Source organism: Lipophrys pholis (genome assembly GCF_963383615.2).
Source record: "Lipophrys pholis genome assembly, chromosome: 7".
Lineage (NCBI taxonomy): Eukaryota > Metazoa > Chordata > Actinopteri > Blenniiformes > Blenniidae > Lipophrys > Lipophrys pholis.
The window spans coordinates 16,497,498-16,513,284 of record NC_137638.1 but is presented as its reverse complement, the minus strand read 5'-3'; the positions used below and the strand labels follow the sequence as shown (position 1 = coordinate 16,513,284).

The 15,787-nt window shown below is 40.5% G+C and overlaps 1 protein-coding gene across 2 annotated transcripts in view; it reads left to right on the top strand.

The window, feature by feature from the left end:
• Positions 1–15,787, top strand: part of LOC308112571 (netrin receptor UNC5C-like) — a 189,367-nt gene that overhangs the window by 140,915 nt on the left and 32,665 nt on the right. For both annotated transcript variants that reach the window (XM_080468212.1, XM_080468211.1), the window contains exons 5-7: positions 8,473–8,653; positions 11,069–11,236; positions 11,456–11,620. In XM_080468212.1, coding sequence (XP_080324338.1) covers positions 8,473–8,653; positions 11,069–11,236; positions 11,456–11,620 — 514 coding nt within the window. The remainder of the gene's footprint in view (positions 1–8,472; positions 8,654–11,068; positions 11,237–11,455; positions 11,621–15,787) is intronic.

Genomic DNA, 15,787 nt, shown 5'->3' with positions numbered 1-15,787 from the left:
CTTCCTTCATGAGCGTTTGCACATTCATTTGCAGCATTTGCATGTAGTTAAAACAACAGACAGTTCTGGTGAAAGGTGGTGATTGAGGAAAAGCAGAGGTGGGGGTGAAGTGCGCTGCTTAAAGTTGAGAGAGCAATAAGGTCACAGGCTTCATGCTTGTTACATTTGTGAGGTAGGAGGAGTGATATCTGCTCCGCACAAGTTTCCTTCAGCTTGTTTTTCCAAATCAATGGCTGCCATTTTTTGTCTTGCAAATTACAGTACTGTACACACACACACACACACACACACACACACACACACACACACACACACACACCAAAACAAGGGTTACTTTATTTTGTGAGGACAGCTATTTTGTAAAGACAGAAAAAACAGGAAGATTATATGTGACTCCAGTATGAAAGATGCATTTACAGTAAGAACAAAGAGGCCAAATGTTACGGGAATGCAGCAGAGCTGGAGTGTATATATATATATATATATATATATATATATTACACATTTCTAATTATAAGGACAGAAGGAAATGAAGGATGACTTTACATTGGAAGTTAGTAAGTGTATGAAAGCTGTATAGTCGGTCCTGAGAGGCAAAACTCAAGGACTATGATATACAATCATCCCTGCTGCTCTTTTACTTTAAAATGTGATAAGCCAATCTACTAATCAACAACAATTGTTTTAACTTTTATTGCCAATACTACTACTACTGCCACTGCTACAACGGTCATGGGACCATGTACAATTGTGTAATATACACGGATCATATTTTGTTTAGAGCCAAAATCCTTATACATTCATATACAGAGAACCAGGTGTTTATTTTATCAAATAAATAAATAAAAAAACCCAGATGCTCTCCTGCAATTGTTTAAAACAAAGTCCTTTTGTTCATCTTATCACTATGTTATCACTATGACCTAATTGTTTTGTCTAACATGAACACATACATGCACATACACACACACACACACACACACACACACACACACACACACACACACACACACACACACACACACACACACACACACACACACACACACACACACACACACACACACACACACACACACACATTCAAATGCATTCTTGGATTAAATTTCTATTAGCTTTCCTCGATTAAGTTTGAAGATTGTTGATTAGCCAGTAATGGCCTTTGTTACTACACTAATGAATAGCTTGATTACTATTCTACTTAGCTACACATCAGGACACAAGTGGTGCGTGTGTGTGCGTGTGTGTGTGTGTGTGTGTGTGTGTGTGTGTGTGTGTGTGTGTGTGTGTGTGTGTGTGTGTGTGTGTGTGTGTGTGTGTGTGTGTGTCAGAGGCATCTGTTAGTATTATTCACTGATAAACACACACAGACAGTTATCGTCAATTGTCTGAGTTTGTGTCAAGAAAGCTGATGGCAGCAGGAGAGAAAGATGGACGTCTGCTCTGCCAAAGCAAATCTCTCATTCTCTCCCCCCTCTCTCTCTCTCTCTCTCTCTCTCTCTCTCTCTCTCTCTCTCTCTCTCTCTCTCATCACCTCTTTGTCTTCCTCTGATCCCCTTACATCTGGACCCAACGTCTTTTTCTCTCCCTTTCTCTTTCTAATGGCCTCTTCCTCTCCTTGTTTGTTTATCTCAGCCCTCTTGATTTCTGCTGACTGTGCTCATTTGGCTCTTGAGGACGGGGCTGGCATGTTGTTTCCTGTGTGTACAGCTTTGTTGATATGTCTGTGTGAGCATGTGTGAGTGTTTGATAATGGAAACAAGCATGGTAATTACCATGATGGCTCTATAGAAGCCAGTCAGAGCCAATAATAATAAGAGTGGCACATCTGGCTGTAATGAGTCAGTGTGCACCTCTGCTTGTGTGTGTTCGCTGTTTGTGGGTTGAGTGAAAAAGGACACTGAGACAGATGGACTCGTGTTTGCCTTTCTGAAGATATTCATAAACATCTGCATGCAATAGTGATAAGGACGATCACAGTTACTGAGGTTGTATAGAGAATTAAAGGCAACTTATTTAAATGTCAGCCAGGCATTTTGTCAACCTGTGCAACAAGCAATTTGGTTAGTTTGTTCAGGCTGAGTGGATGTCATGCAAGTTTGACATTAAAAGATGCTGGCAGGCAAATCTGACTGACTGACTTCTGTGCAAGTTTGCACAATATTTAAGCTCCAGCGTCGGATATCGAGTCATGTAGACATTTATGGCACAGTTAAGATTTGTTATCCATGTGATTCATGCAAATTCAAGGAAGATAAAGTACGCCATCCGTCTTTGATGAAAGAAAGTTTCAACATTTTCTGTTTTTTTGGGGCGGGTTTTTTGGACAGGCCTGTCACAAAGTAGAAACTAATATGAAAAAACTCATGTTGGCTTTCAGAACACTGCTTTTGCCTCTCAAATGTCACACATTTTAGTACTCCGCAAGCTGAGACTGGATCAAGTGGTAATGAAGATGGGTTGGTGAAAATGTAGTACAACAGAAACATTGTTGTCCTAAGATTATCTTGACAATATTGTGCACTCTGGAAATACCTTATTTTCTCAGGATTCTTAGACATTGATGTTTTTAATACTTTTCAGTAATTTGAGATGATACATATGTCTGGACAATCAAAGTTCAATTGAACTAATTTGAATTTATCTACATATACCCAGTTATTTACACACATATACACACATAGATGGCATGTAAGATCATTTTGAGGTGATGGGCAGCATCGTCACACAAACTGAAATACTGCATTTTCATCATGAGTTAGATTACTCAGAGGTTTGGCACATCTTCCCTTCCTCAAACTAATTCTGAGGATGATTCAAAGCGAGATGTGCCAACATGATTCACAAAGCTAAAATTGAATCTAACCATAATGGAGGCGTACATGTGCACTTTTCTCCTTTGGTTGGTTGTCTCAAACGACAATGCTCCATGTTTGCCGTGAATTCCCCGTTTACCTCGGTGTCCTCCGATGTCCAGCGCGCCCGTCTCTCTTCACAATGAAATGAGATGACAAGTCTTCCTGGAGCAGGTGGTGAGGGGTTGGGATGATTAAAACGTGGAACCGCGGCACACACTCTGTCCCTCCCACACGGAGGTGGAGTAATCATGATGAGAGCTCTTTAACCCACTCATCTGTGGTCTTATAGGGATCCAGTTAATATAGCTAATCAAAAGGATAATCCTCTGTGACGAACATACATATTAGCACTTCGGTGAGTCACCCGTATGCACGAACACACTTTTTGTTTATTTTATTACTTTCAGGAGACATTACATTGGCGTACACTCGTCCCGAGCCGATAAGCTTCAGCATCCACCGTTACTGCTACTATCCTAAACCTCAATTTTATCTTAACTTTTAATCTAACGTGTTTCTTCCTTAAGAATACGATGCTTCTTATGATAGAACTCGCTCTGTGTCCCTAAAAAGATGACCGTTCCCTATGATGTCACTGTACGAACAATTTATACCATTGCACGCACACGCGTACATGCACACATATTCACAACTTGCTTTCCCTGATTTGATTTTGGTGCGTACGTGTGTGCGTTCACACCCTCAGCTGCTTTGAAAAATTAATGTTTTGATTCAGTGTCAGATTCCACCCATAGACCCTGTATCTCTGAGCTGTTATCGACTCCCATATGAGACTCTTTGTAGTGGCTCTACAAAGCATGTCATATTTTAGCATTTGTCATAGATATTCTTTGCTTTGTTATCTTACTTCTTGCTCTGTGGTCTGCCATTTGTTTTGCTTTTGCAAGATTTATACTGCATTTCTCTTTGTGACACAGTGTGACTGTGATGTTCCTGCTCTCAGTAGCAGATATGTGGCAAAGCTTTGCTTTTCAAAACATTTTCTCCTACTCTCCAGTGCAACAAATGGAAGTATATATCTCTATATCTTGGCCTACTTTCATCTTGCACAGCATGCGACCAAGCCTTTGTTCCACTGCCAAAGAATGATGCATATCTCAATGGATTGTGCAACGCTTTAAACTCTCCTGCTGCTTTGATTTGTCTTTAAGTAAGAAGACATATGGACATATTTACATTTTGAATTTATCACTGCACAGCATACCTGGCATTACCCATCGCTCGGAGCAAGTGCATCATTCCCAACTGAGGAAATACAGATCTGCTTTTATCTAGTATTCAGCGGCTCATTGTTTGAAAGATACCTGTAGCCAAATTAAAGTCAGTCAATGGGTCAAGCAGAGAGAAAACACGAACAAAGCAAGTGTGTAATTGATCAGACAAAGCCTGTATCCTTTTGAAAAAGAAGCCACTTGATTTCTTCGTCTCAAGAACAGAGGAATGGACTCTCATTGAACCTTTTTTGAAAAGTCTCGTTACAGTTGAAACGTAGGGCAAAGCTTCATGTCGTGCGTGTGTGTGTGTGTGTGTGTGTGTGTGTGTGTGTGTGTGTGTGTGTGTGTGTGTGTGTGTGTGTGTGTGTGTGTGTGTGTGTGTGTGTGTGTGTGTGTGTGTGTGTGTGTGTGTGTGAGATCATACCCGGAAAGCTTTGCTACCCTGCAGTGTATAATGGCATTATTTCATATCTACACCAGAGCAATAAACCGGTGCTTTAAGGGTTTGGTGTGTGTGCATGTGTCTAGCAGTGTGTGAGTAAAGCGAGAGGGACAGGTGATGTGGGGGCGAGAGTTAAAATAACAAATACACATTCTCCCTGGGGGTTGGCTTGATCCAATCGGCCAACTACACACATGCACGCGCACACACACACACACACACACACACACACACACACACACACACACACACACACACCAGCATACACCAGCTGTGTCTAATGATGCAGCGGCAGTGGTAGTATAGCCACCACATGTGGTCTCTTTGTCTGGAGCCACCAGAGCACACATCATTCAACCTTCAGACATCATCAAAGACTGCGGCAATTTTCAGTCATTTTCATCATTACACAAGAGCTTCTAACCAGCATTCACAGGCTGCCAGAGACAGGCGACGCTAGCGTTGTGAGTTGATGGGAAAATATCATGCATTTATTTTGTATCTTGTCATTTATCGAGCTGCCTGCATGAGCTACGTTGTGCATTTGTTTATATGGAAAACTGATTACATAAATATACATATAGTGCTGTAATAAAAGAAACTTTTTGATTAGATAATTACTCCAACTTGTTTTTTTGTCTCACTTTTGATTTGTTGTCTAAATGACACAATCATTATTGTCTATACGATAAAGCCGGATTTATACATAGGATATGTAATTAAATGAAGCAACGCTTGACGTTATTCTGATGGCTAATTGCAAATATTTTAATATACTGAAGCAATTATCTGTGTGTCTGTGTGTGTGTGCGTGTGTCTACGGTTTGGCACAGTGGTAGAAAATACCCAAGTAGGCAAGTTAGAAAGCAGAAGGCTGCAAAGGTTAATTGGAAGGGGAGTTGAATTTGCTAAAAGGTAGACATGTTTGCTCTCATTGGTTTTGTTGAGTGATGGTGCATCTGTAAGGTTCTTGCTTGTGGTTATCCCTTACAAATTGCATGAAACCAGCAGGACCGAGGAGAATAGTGTGATGAAAAAGAAAAAAAAAAGCTGCGACAGGCAGAGAGAAGTGAGATGTTAAAACAGCAAAACAGTATTAACATCCTGATCCATCATGCCACTTTCCTGATCTACATTATATAAACTGGGGGTCCGAACTACTAGTGTGTATCTCTACAGCAGGAGTGGGCAAATGATTTCCCTGAGGGGGGCACATGAAAACCCAGGACTCCTGTGGAAGGCTGTGCAATTTCTTCTACTGAATTCTACTCATCATGAATATGCTGTGTCTCCAGGTAAAAAGCCATATAATGCATGGATGATAAATGATAGGCACAATCTTTTACGTCTGCTCAATAGGGAACTAACATAGGTTAGAAATTCTAAAAGTACAGTTGCAAAAACACTTCGGCACCAAACCATATGTCTAACGACTAATCTAATAACCAATCAGAGGTCTGGGTTGCAAAACAAAACAATTGTATAATGCAACTGAAGCAGTTCAACAGTGCACGTAGAATGCTTCACTTCTGTGAGTGAGTTAGTGTCCAGCCTGCTTAGAGCTTTGTTCACAGACACAAGGAACGAGAAGGGAATAGAAATGTTCTTCTTTCTTTCTTTCTTTCTTTCTTTCTTTCTTTCTTTCTTTCTTTCTTTCTTTCTTTCTTTCTTTCTTTCTTTCTTTCTTTCTCTCCCTCCCTCACATGCATTCATGCACACACAGAACTTGGATTGAATTTTTTTTTAATGTTCTTGGATAACTTTTTTTAATTTTTTTAAATCACCATTAATTGCATGTGTGAATAATGACATTGTACTGCATTGAAGTCAATACTTGACTAAACAATTGTGTAAAGTGCCTTTTTCTTTCTTAATGTGCTTCTATATAAACAAATGTGCAATACCATTCGTTTTACCTCCAACAAAGATATGGTGCTTTTACACAACAGTGCTCCCAGTCAACAGTTCAAGTATTTCTTAAAAAATACCTCCATCTTTCTTCCGGACGAGTCCACATGGTGACAGCATGGAGAGACAAGAAGCCTTAAACCAACTACTTCACCCAGTATGTTGCATTTGAAACAAAACAAAATGTGCAAAAGAAGATATTGGGAGTATTCAGTTGGTGTGTTAATGCGATTCCGCTTTCTGGACCTGACTTGGTCATACCTTTTCAAGTCTCCACAATATGGAAAGAAAAGTACAGTTTCCCCTCAGTACTGATGAAGATAAGTTGGAAAAATATAAGTTCATGTATAATACAAATTAAACTTACAAAGCGCATACTTATATGCCCCAGAGGGATGATCATAATTTAACGTGAAAATTTAACTTGTTTTTATCTACCAATAAAACCTGACCTCTAGGCTTTTGAGGCACCATTAGTATTCCCTCGTGCTTTGATCATAAAGAGGCAATTCCAGGCCAGGAATCAGTAACTGTGTGAGACAATATGCTTTGAAGATTCCGTTCAAAAAAGTTTATTTATTTTTATTCCTTTGTCATATTTAGTCTATTAAAGGAAGAAAATGGCTTGGCGTTGTTGTGAAAAGATTTGTGTTGTTCCCTTTGACCAGAGCACCTCACATCTGACTGTCCCATGCATGAATAAATAAAGATCCCTTTTTGTCTGATGTTTTTGTTCACAATACGATTTGCATTTACTAGAGAAAGAGCTCTACTGGTTCATGCACCCACAGAGCGAGGAGAAACTTGTTTCCCGGCCACTTGTACTGTATATAAATGTTTTTTGTTTGTCTGGCTTTGCTTTTTTCCCTCTATATAACCTTTACTTTGTAATGGAAACTGAAAGGTCACACAGCATCTCACTTAAGATTGAGAATTCAGAGCTACCGAGAGCCCCGTGGCCAAAGAGTACCCCCGAATCTCTAAAGATCAGAGGGAGAGGCAGGTGGAATAGCTGAGAGAGAAAAATGACAGCCGACTCAACGCAGGCAGTAAACTGAAGAATAACACTGAATTTCCTTTTCTCCGCATCTGAGATTTCCATTTCCTAATGTGTAGGGAGGAGGAAATTAAACAACCTGAATTAAACAACACTGCTTGGACATTTATGTGCCTGCCATAAAGCCTGGACGGGCTGAATTTATGATGGTTTGGACCAGTAAATACAGCACTCAGGAAATGTGATTAGCCTCATAAATATGATACTTCCCGTTGTCCTACCCTTCACCCGTTGTACCTTTGCGAAAGCGTATGTTCGGGCCTCTTCCTTTTCTATGCTGCCACCCAAGGGTTGAACATTGTGCACACCGTGTAGACGAGTATTCAGAAGAATACTGACGTGTGATCTACATTTATTTGCTTGTGAATTTCCAACCTGTGACTCTTAAGAGTTACTGTAAGATTCGAGAAGAGTTTGGATAATAGATTCAGTTGCTCAAATTATAGATCATAAAATTATTTTGGCAGTCAATATATGGACACTAGTTAATTGATTTGTTTTGAAGATTCAATGTGCCATGCACTCAAAGCTTTTGTGGACAGAATCATGACGAAAAGTTCACTTTAGCATATTGATTTGCAACTCTATTTCTTATTAATTTAGTGATAAGGAAATATTACAAGCAAATACCATAGAAGACACACAGTATAGCTTTTTTGTGACATTCTATTGACAGAATTTTCACAATGTGAAAGGACACCCACCCTCCACCCGACAACATACATTAGTGCCCTGCTCCCACACTGCACATACTGCGTGCAAGTGTTCTTCATAAAAAAGTTAATGTCATCATGACTTTTTCACATGAAGCAAAAGAAAAAAAAAAATCTTGCTGGAAAAATGCACTTACATGACAAACAGATGTTTCCTGCAGCCGGGCGTAATTTTTGCAATCTCTTTGGTGCATCAATGAATGTTACGGGGGGGAAAAAGCCTTTAATGACCTTGTTTTTTATTCCCTTTGTCTCACAGGTGGAGTGGTTAAAAAATGAAGAGATAATTGACCCAGCTGAGGACAGAAACTTCTACATCACCATTGACCACAATCTGATCATCAAACAGGCGCGTCTGTCTGACACAGCCAACTACACGTGCGTGGCTAAAAACATTGTGGCCAAACGACGAAGCACTACAGCCACGGTTATTGTTTATGGTGAGTTGTCATGCTTCTCAACTTTCTGTCCCTGTCATCATAATGATTTCCATTATCAATTTCCGTGAGTGTCTGTGACATGTTTGTGTCTAAGGTTGAGATTTCTACTGATATGACACATTTCTAAATGCTACCTGAAGGTCCACACTGATGTCCCTGATAACTGAAGCCAACCCCCATCTGCCACATGAAATTAGCTCTACTGCAATGCCAACACGATCTCTTTGTGATTGGCCTGATATTCTCCCATCACCCCTGACCTCACCCAATTAAAACCCACCAATCAGGCTCTCGGTTTTAAATTAGAACACTTGGGCTTACCAAATGTTTACGCTTTCAGCCAAGAATCCCGGCTCTAAATGAATTGCGCAGCATATGGCATGATAACAGCTGTGAAAAACAACAACAAAAACAACTGAATAGCTCCCGTTCAGTTCTGCTGTTAGTTTGTTTTCCAGGCAAAATACTTTTTTTTTTGTTTGTTTTCTTTTTTAAAGCTGAAAAGAATAAGGTTGTTATGCGGAGGTACATGCCTCTGATGCCTCGCCTCTCTCTTGCTCTCTCTCTCTCTCTCTCTCTCTCTCTCTCTCTCTCTCTCTCTCTCTCTCTCTCTCTCTCTCTCTCTCTCTCTCTCTCTCTCTCTCTCTCTCTCTCTCTCTCTCTCTCTCTCTCTCTCGCTCCTATTTTTTTCTTTTCCATTTTACCAAATGCCAGTCTGACATCGAAGGATAGGGAACATTTTGAGAAGGAACGGTGTATACCAAATCTCACACACACACATGCACACAAACAAACACGCACACTTTTGACAGTGGTGTTTTTTTTGTTGTTTGTTTTTTTTACAGTTACAGTGTTTCTGCCAAATATAACCCAGACTCTATTCACCAGGAGGAGTGTTTCAATCAAAATAACTGAGCATGTGTGCCTGTTCGATACAGACAACGAGAGACGGAGTGGTTTGACACTGATGTATCCTTACAGAAATAGATTGTTCAATCTGTGGTTCAATCTTCTCGGCTCCGCAAGGGCCCGCCTGACACTGTTGACAAGGTGAAATAGTTGTAGAAAAACAGAGGGATGTAAGGGTATGAAAAAAAAAAAAGAAAGCGGACAGAGATGGAGGGTGGACAGGTAAGGAGAAGCAGAGGAGCAAAGGGGAAGGTGGACAAGTAAAATAAGAAACAAAGAGTAAAAGAAAAAAAAGTCATAGGACTTAAGAAACTAACTGACAAGGTGGCCGTACCTGAATTTTACTGGTTACTGGCTCTCTGATGATTCATTTTTAATTGGGCATTTGGAAAAGAATGGGCACCCTCCGCTGGGCTGAGACAGAGCTGTCGAGATTCAGCAGAGGAATTTCAGCCCACTTCACCTCCCCGGATGCCAACTCTTTCTCTAGAGGTGTCCTTGTGACTCATTCTAACTTTATACCTGATTTCTCTCTTTCATTGACTGCACTATCTGGCCACATGTTCGCTCTTGAAATACAACAACAGTCATACAAAATAATGAACGAACAGTCAAGTCTATGTGACTGGATGTGGGGAAGCCTGGTGAAGGAGCTGGAGTGAGAGGTAGAATTTGAACAGGGATTGAAGGCAAATATGCACAAAAACAAGTCGTAAAAATTTCCAGCTTCCATTGCAGCTTTAAAACAGAGACTAATGATTCACCCTGCAATTATTGTGGGTTGTTTCCCCCCTTGTGTTTCACCTATAAATGTTAAGCGTTAAACTGTTTGCCAACAACCGGCTAGTTTGTAATTTGTTGTGTACTTAGTGGACTGTACAGCTGCATGTGTATGCATATTTTTGTCTCTTTCATTCCTTGCATTAGTCAATGTAAACCCAATGGAGAAACACTGATAGCGTATCCGCCAGTGATTGAAGTTTCAGAAGATTGTGTGCTGTTTTGTAGGAATATCCAGCTGTTTTCTCTGAACTTCAGCCTCCTGACAAAAAAAAATGTTTTGTCGAAATTCCTGGTGATTAACCACTACTATTTTATCTGGAGGGATTTTGTTATAAACCACAAACAAATGGTAAAAATGCAAGAGGGAGGATGTTTCTTATTTGTAGACACGCAAGTACGTATAGTAAGAAGAATGACACCTTTTGGTGATGTGGTGTCTCTGTTAACCCTTTAAAAACGAGGCTCCCCCAGAATGTCAGCAGCATACAACAATATAGTGAGGATACACGTCACATTGAACCGGGTAACTTTGGCTGCAGGAATATATTAGGCATTCGTAAACCAACCAACTGATTACCCAATATCTCGTGCTCTGGCACACACAGACTGTAGAAGAAATGAAAGCAGGGACTCCACAGATCATGGTTATGATGAGCAGCAACCCAAAATAGGATTGTTTACGAAGGACTTTTTTTAATTTAACGCTGATCTTTGTTGCCACAGTGAATGGTGGCTGGTCCACATGGACGGAGTGGTCTGCGTGTAACAGCCGCTGCGGTCGTGGCTTCCAGAAACGAACCCGGAGCTGCACTAACCCCGCCCCTCTCAACGGAGGACTGCCGTGTGATGGACAGGCCATCCACAAGCTGCCCTGCACTACACTGTGCACCGGTAACTCTATTCTCTTCTATACTGATCTATTTTACTCTGAAGCCCCACTTTCTTCTCACTGTCCTGTGCTTCTTTTCTTTTGCGTTCAACTTTTGTCCTTGTGTTTGTGTTTTTTTTCATGCTCCACTTCACAGAAGTAGGAACATAATTGAAGTCATTCCTGCTTTTTCTTTCGGTTAACCATTCCCCTGGCCTCCTCTTCCCATTCCTTCCCTCTAGTGGACGGTGTGTGGACAGACTGGAGCAAGTGGTCGGCCTGCGGGACAGAGTGCACACAGTGGAGAAGGAGGGAGTGCAACAACCCAGCACCCAAAAATGGTGGCAAGGACTGTGATGGCCTTGTACTCCAGTCTCAAAACTGCACTGATGGACTCTGTATGCAAAGTAAGTGTGTGGACATTGCTTTACTTGCAGTATTTCTTCGGAATGCACTGAACGTGTGTAACCTATCACATATATCCATCTGTGAGTGATGAATATGCCAATTCAGTCAAATGTTGAGCATTGTCTGCTTCAGATGTTAATTGATCCTATAGGGAGTTAATCTCAGACTAAGTATAATATTGATTTGGCTGCATGACCAGATCCTCAACCTTTGGGTAAGAGCAGTAGTGAGTGAAGTGTAACATAGCAATTAATGGGCTCATTTAACCCACCAATGATCCATAATGAGAAATCTATCACTCAATATTTTAAACCTGATCTGTTGTGGTGTTTTTATCGGTACTGCAATTATCACTATACAGATGTATTTAGATTCCCAAATACACCATTTCTGACATGCTGCACTAAAAGTATTTAAAAGACTTAATGAGTTGTAGAATTGATCACTTTTTGACTTCCTGGCTGCCACAGTGGCAGTTTCTCTTGCTGCTTCCGATCCTCTCTTATCTCTTCTTATATGATCTTCTTCCCTGCCCTCATTGCCTTCATCGCTTTTCTCATCTCACTCTTCCTCTTCAATCTTTGCTATCGTTTATTTACATTCATTCTCCTATCCGCATGGTCACGAGGTCTGGCTACATCCTCTCTACTTTAATATCTCTTTGCAGGAGCCACCTTACTCATCTTTCTGCTTTTTATAGGGATTGTCGTTATCAACCCCCTGCTTGGTTCTCTCTCTTGTCCGGCAAAAAACACCTGTATTGTAAGGAATATAATGATAAATTATGATGCGGAACAATAGTCCAAAAGCCCACAGCAACTTAGCGATTCCTGACATCAGTACAGTCTGGTACTGCATGGCAAATGCAGGCTGAGTCATAATGGCGAAAATATAGCTGCAGTATTTTTTCCAAGGTGGAGGCAATTATATTTGTTGACTTGTTGGAATAGTGCTTGTTACTCCATGTGCTCAGAGTAATTGGCAGACAAGCCTGTGACATGAAAAGAGAGATAGAGACAGAGAGGAGGAAAACATTCAATATGCTGACATGGTGAAACGGAATGAAGTGCAAATAACTAAAAGAAATGTCCTTTTCCTTTAAAACCTGAATATATATATATATATATATATACTCTCATTTTTTGGATCACGGCGTCAGGTTGCCTCTCGTCTCTCGCCGATTCAAAAAAGGTGAAAATTTGCATTTTCTCTCGTGTGAAACAAATCATTGTGAGATTAGACAGTTCAGTTTCATTTCTTCTTAAAAAAAATAAAAAATTTAAAATGAGGCACTGCGGAGAACATTTTCTTGTGTTCAGGTAAAAATTCACCTGACCTGACCTGAAGATACAGTTCAAATAGTAGGCAGTGACCTGGAAAGAAAACCTCAGTCCAGGGGTCAGCCAGGGACAAGCTCATTGATAATATGCTTTCCTTGAACTACTCTGGCGAGGGAGAAAATCTTTCTGTTTCACCTCTCTCACCGTCCTGACGCGCTAATCTCAGCAATATTTCTTTCTCTTTCTCTCTCAATTTGTTCAGACTTCTTTGTTCTTCCGGAGCACATTTGAATTCTAGACCACAAACTTTGAATGTGGTCAATGTCCCACCAACCATGTGTGAGACTGCTGTGGAGAAAGGCAATAAAAGAGGGTCAGCAGGTCAATGACACATGAGCAAAACACCGTGTTGCAATGTCAGGTTGGAGCAAGGTATCTACAAATTCCCTTAGCCTTGAAAAGTCAAAAAGATACAGTTTAGATGTACGGTACTGTTAAAATGAATATTTTGTTTTCTGGTTAATCTTTGTCTCGAAGTCTCTATCTAAATCTCCGTACCAATTCGGTCGTTTATGTGCAAGAATAAATAATGCATGCTCAGCTACATGTCTTCATATGTAGTTACTGGTGGTTGTTGTGTATGTTTATACACAACAACCACCAGCGCAACATATTTTCTAATAGCAGGACGATGTGTGTATACCAACATGGATAGGTTTATAACTTATTATAAGGGTGACACGGTGGATGCAATGATTTTTACTTCTCATAAAGCCATGTCTTATTTACAATAGAATATGAAAGATATCAAATGCTGAAAGCTTTTTTTTTTTTTTTTTTTTACATTTCATAAAAAATATAAGCTGCTTTTGATTTTGAAGGCTGCGGCAAATGTTACAAAACAGTGTAGGGACGTGGGCAAGAAAAAAGACTGGAAAATTAAGTAATGCTAAAGAAAAAAGCTTATTTTAGGTGTTCATCATTTAAAACGTCGTGTCAGTGAGACATTCCTTGTTCTTTTTGGGGGAAAAACTGAGCAAACCATCCATCACTATAGTTGTTTGAAGGCTTGTCTTGACAATCAGAAAGGAGTGGATTGCACTGATGATTTTATAGATTATGTGTGTCATGATACACAATATATTTCCTTAAAAAGCTTTGCTGTAGGCCTGTTATTGACAGAACTTACTGTATACGCAGCCCTTCCTCCATCGAGCGCGGCGTATTGTGTATCGCCTCTCTGATCCATCAGGAGTCCCTGCGGCCTGTGAGGTATGGCTGCAGAATCTGGGATAAAACCTAGGGAGGTATAGGTTTAGGCTCATTTCCTGTGATTGATTTTCTGTCTTTAAAATGACTGCACAGACGTGGTTTTATGTCAGCACTAATGTTTCAACGGTTTCCTGTAGCATTAGCGGGGATCTGTGTGTGTTTCTGTGCATGTACCGTGTGCGTGAGGTTGTTAAAAGGGCTTTCTGCATGCGCAGCGTTTTCGAGACACTGTATTTACAGTATATTTGAAAGATGTGAGGGCAGTCCCGTACTGTGCCTTCATCTACTTTATGAATGGCCGTTCTTTAGAAAATGTTTTCACACAGAAGGAAATGTTTCATTTGAGTGTTTGAGCAATTTTTAGTTGCCGGTTCCAAAGAGGAGAAGCTTGAATAGGAACTTTGAGGAATGCAGCGGATACACGCTGCCGATGTGAAGTTGGAGTTAATGTTTTAGATTAGTGCACCATAATTGACTTTGTGCTCCAAAAACCCTTCAGTCTACTCTCTCCCTCTTTTCCTCTCACGACTTACACCGCCTGCCTCTTCCACCATCTTTTCCTTTTGTCCACCATCTCTTGCTGAGTTTCTGCTGAAGTTTTGCTGTTAAACCCTCAGAGGTAGAAATCCATTTGACTCCACTCCTTACCCGGAGCGACTCCTCTCTCATTGTGTTTACCTGAGAGTTTCATTAGTGTGTGGCCACATATGATTCTATATGAATGATGTTTTTTTGGAGCACCTTGTGTTTTTTTTTTTTTTTATGTTTTGCGCTGTTGACATTTTCCTGACACATCGATGAGAATTCTTGGAAGAGATTCACTCAGAGCTCCTCTGTGTCATCTGTGGGAACATGACATTTCAATCTCGGTGTGTACACACATAACTGTGCGTTCTGGAAAACTGCACCGCGAGAGCAAATATATTATCCGTCGCACAGCCTCTGAAACCACAATAATCACAGGAGATACTGGATGTTTTGTCACGTCAGTGTTTGGATAGAGGAATGGATTGTGTTTGTGTTGTATTAGAGAAAATGATGTCAGCAGGTACTGCGCGGCATCAAACAACACATCTCTCCATTAAAAGCTCTGTATCTCCCTCTTATTTTTTCTTTTTTTTTTTTTCCCATTTGCTCTCTTCGTGGTCAATTTGTTGTGTTTCCTGCCGCTTTTTTCCTCCTCCTTTGTCTTTCTGCACTGCGCTTTCCATTCTTTTCATCACACGTGTGTCGTTTCTTTCAAAACCATTTAGACGTCATTCTCCTGCCTCCATATTTTCACCACCGTTGTTTGCTCGAGTAATTGCGTTCCAATTAAAACATGATAAATCTCTGTCATGGCGTGTTGCTCCTCCTATCATCACCGATTCAGACATTAATCATTGTGACATTTGTTAGATGCAGTCATATAATTGCAGTCAGTTTTTAAGTCTTCCAGTAAAAGCAGAATAAATCTGATTCAAATTGTGCAAAATCATGCTAAGCAATTCCTACCTGGAATTATGTGGTTGAACCAGTAGACCAAAAGAAATGTGCACATGCTCAGGCCATGTGCAGAGCCAAAATGATACGCCACATTATGCGTATCATCTGTGGAAATGGTACTCTATGTTT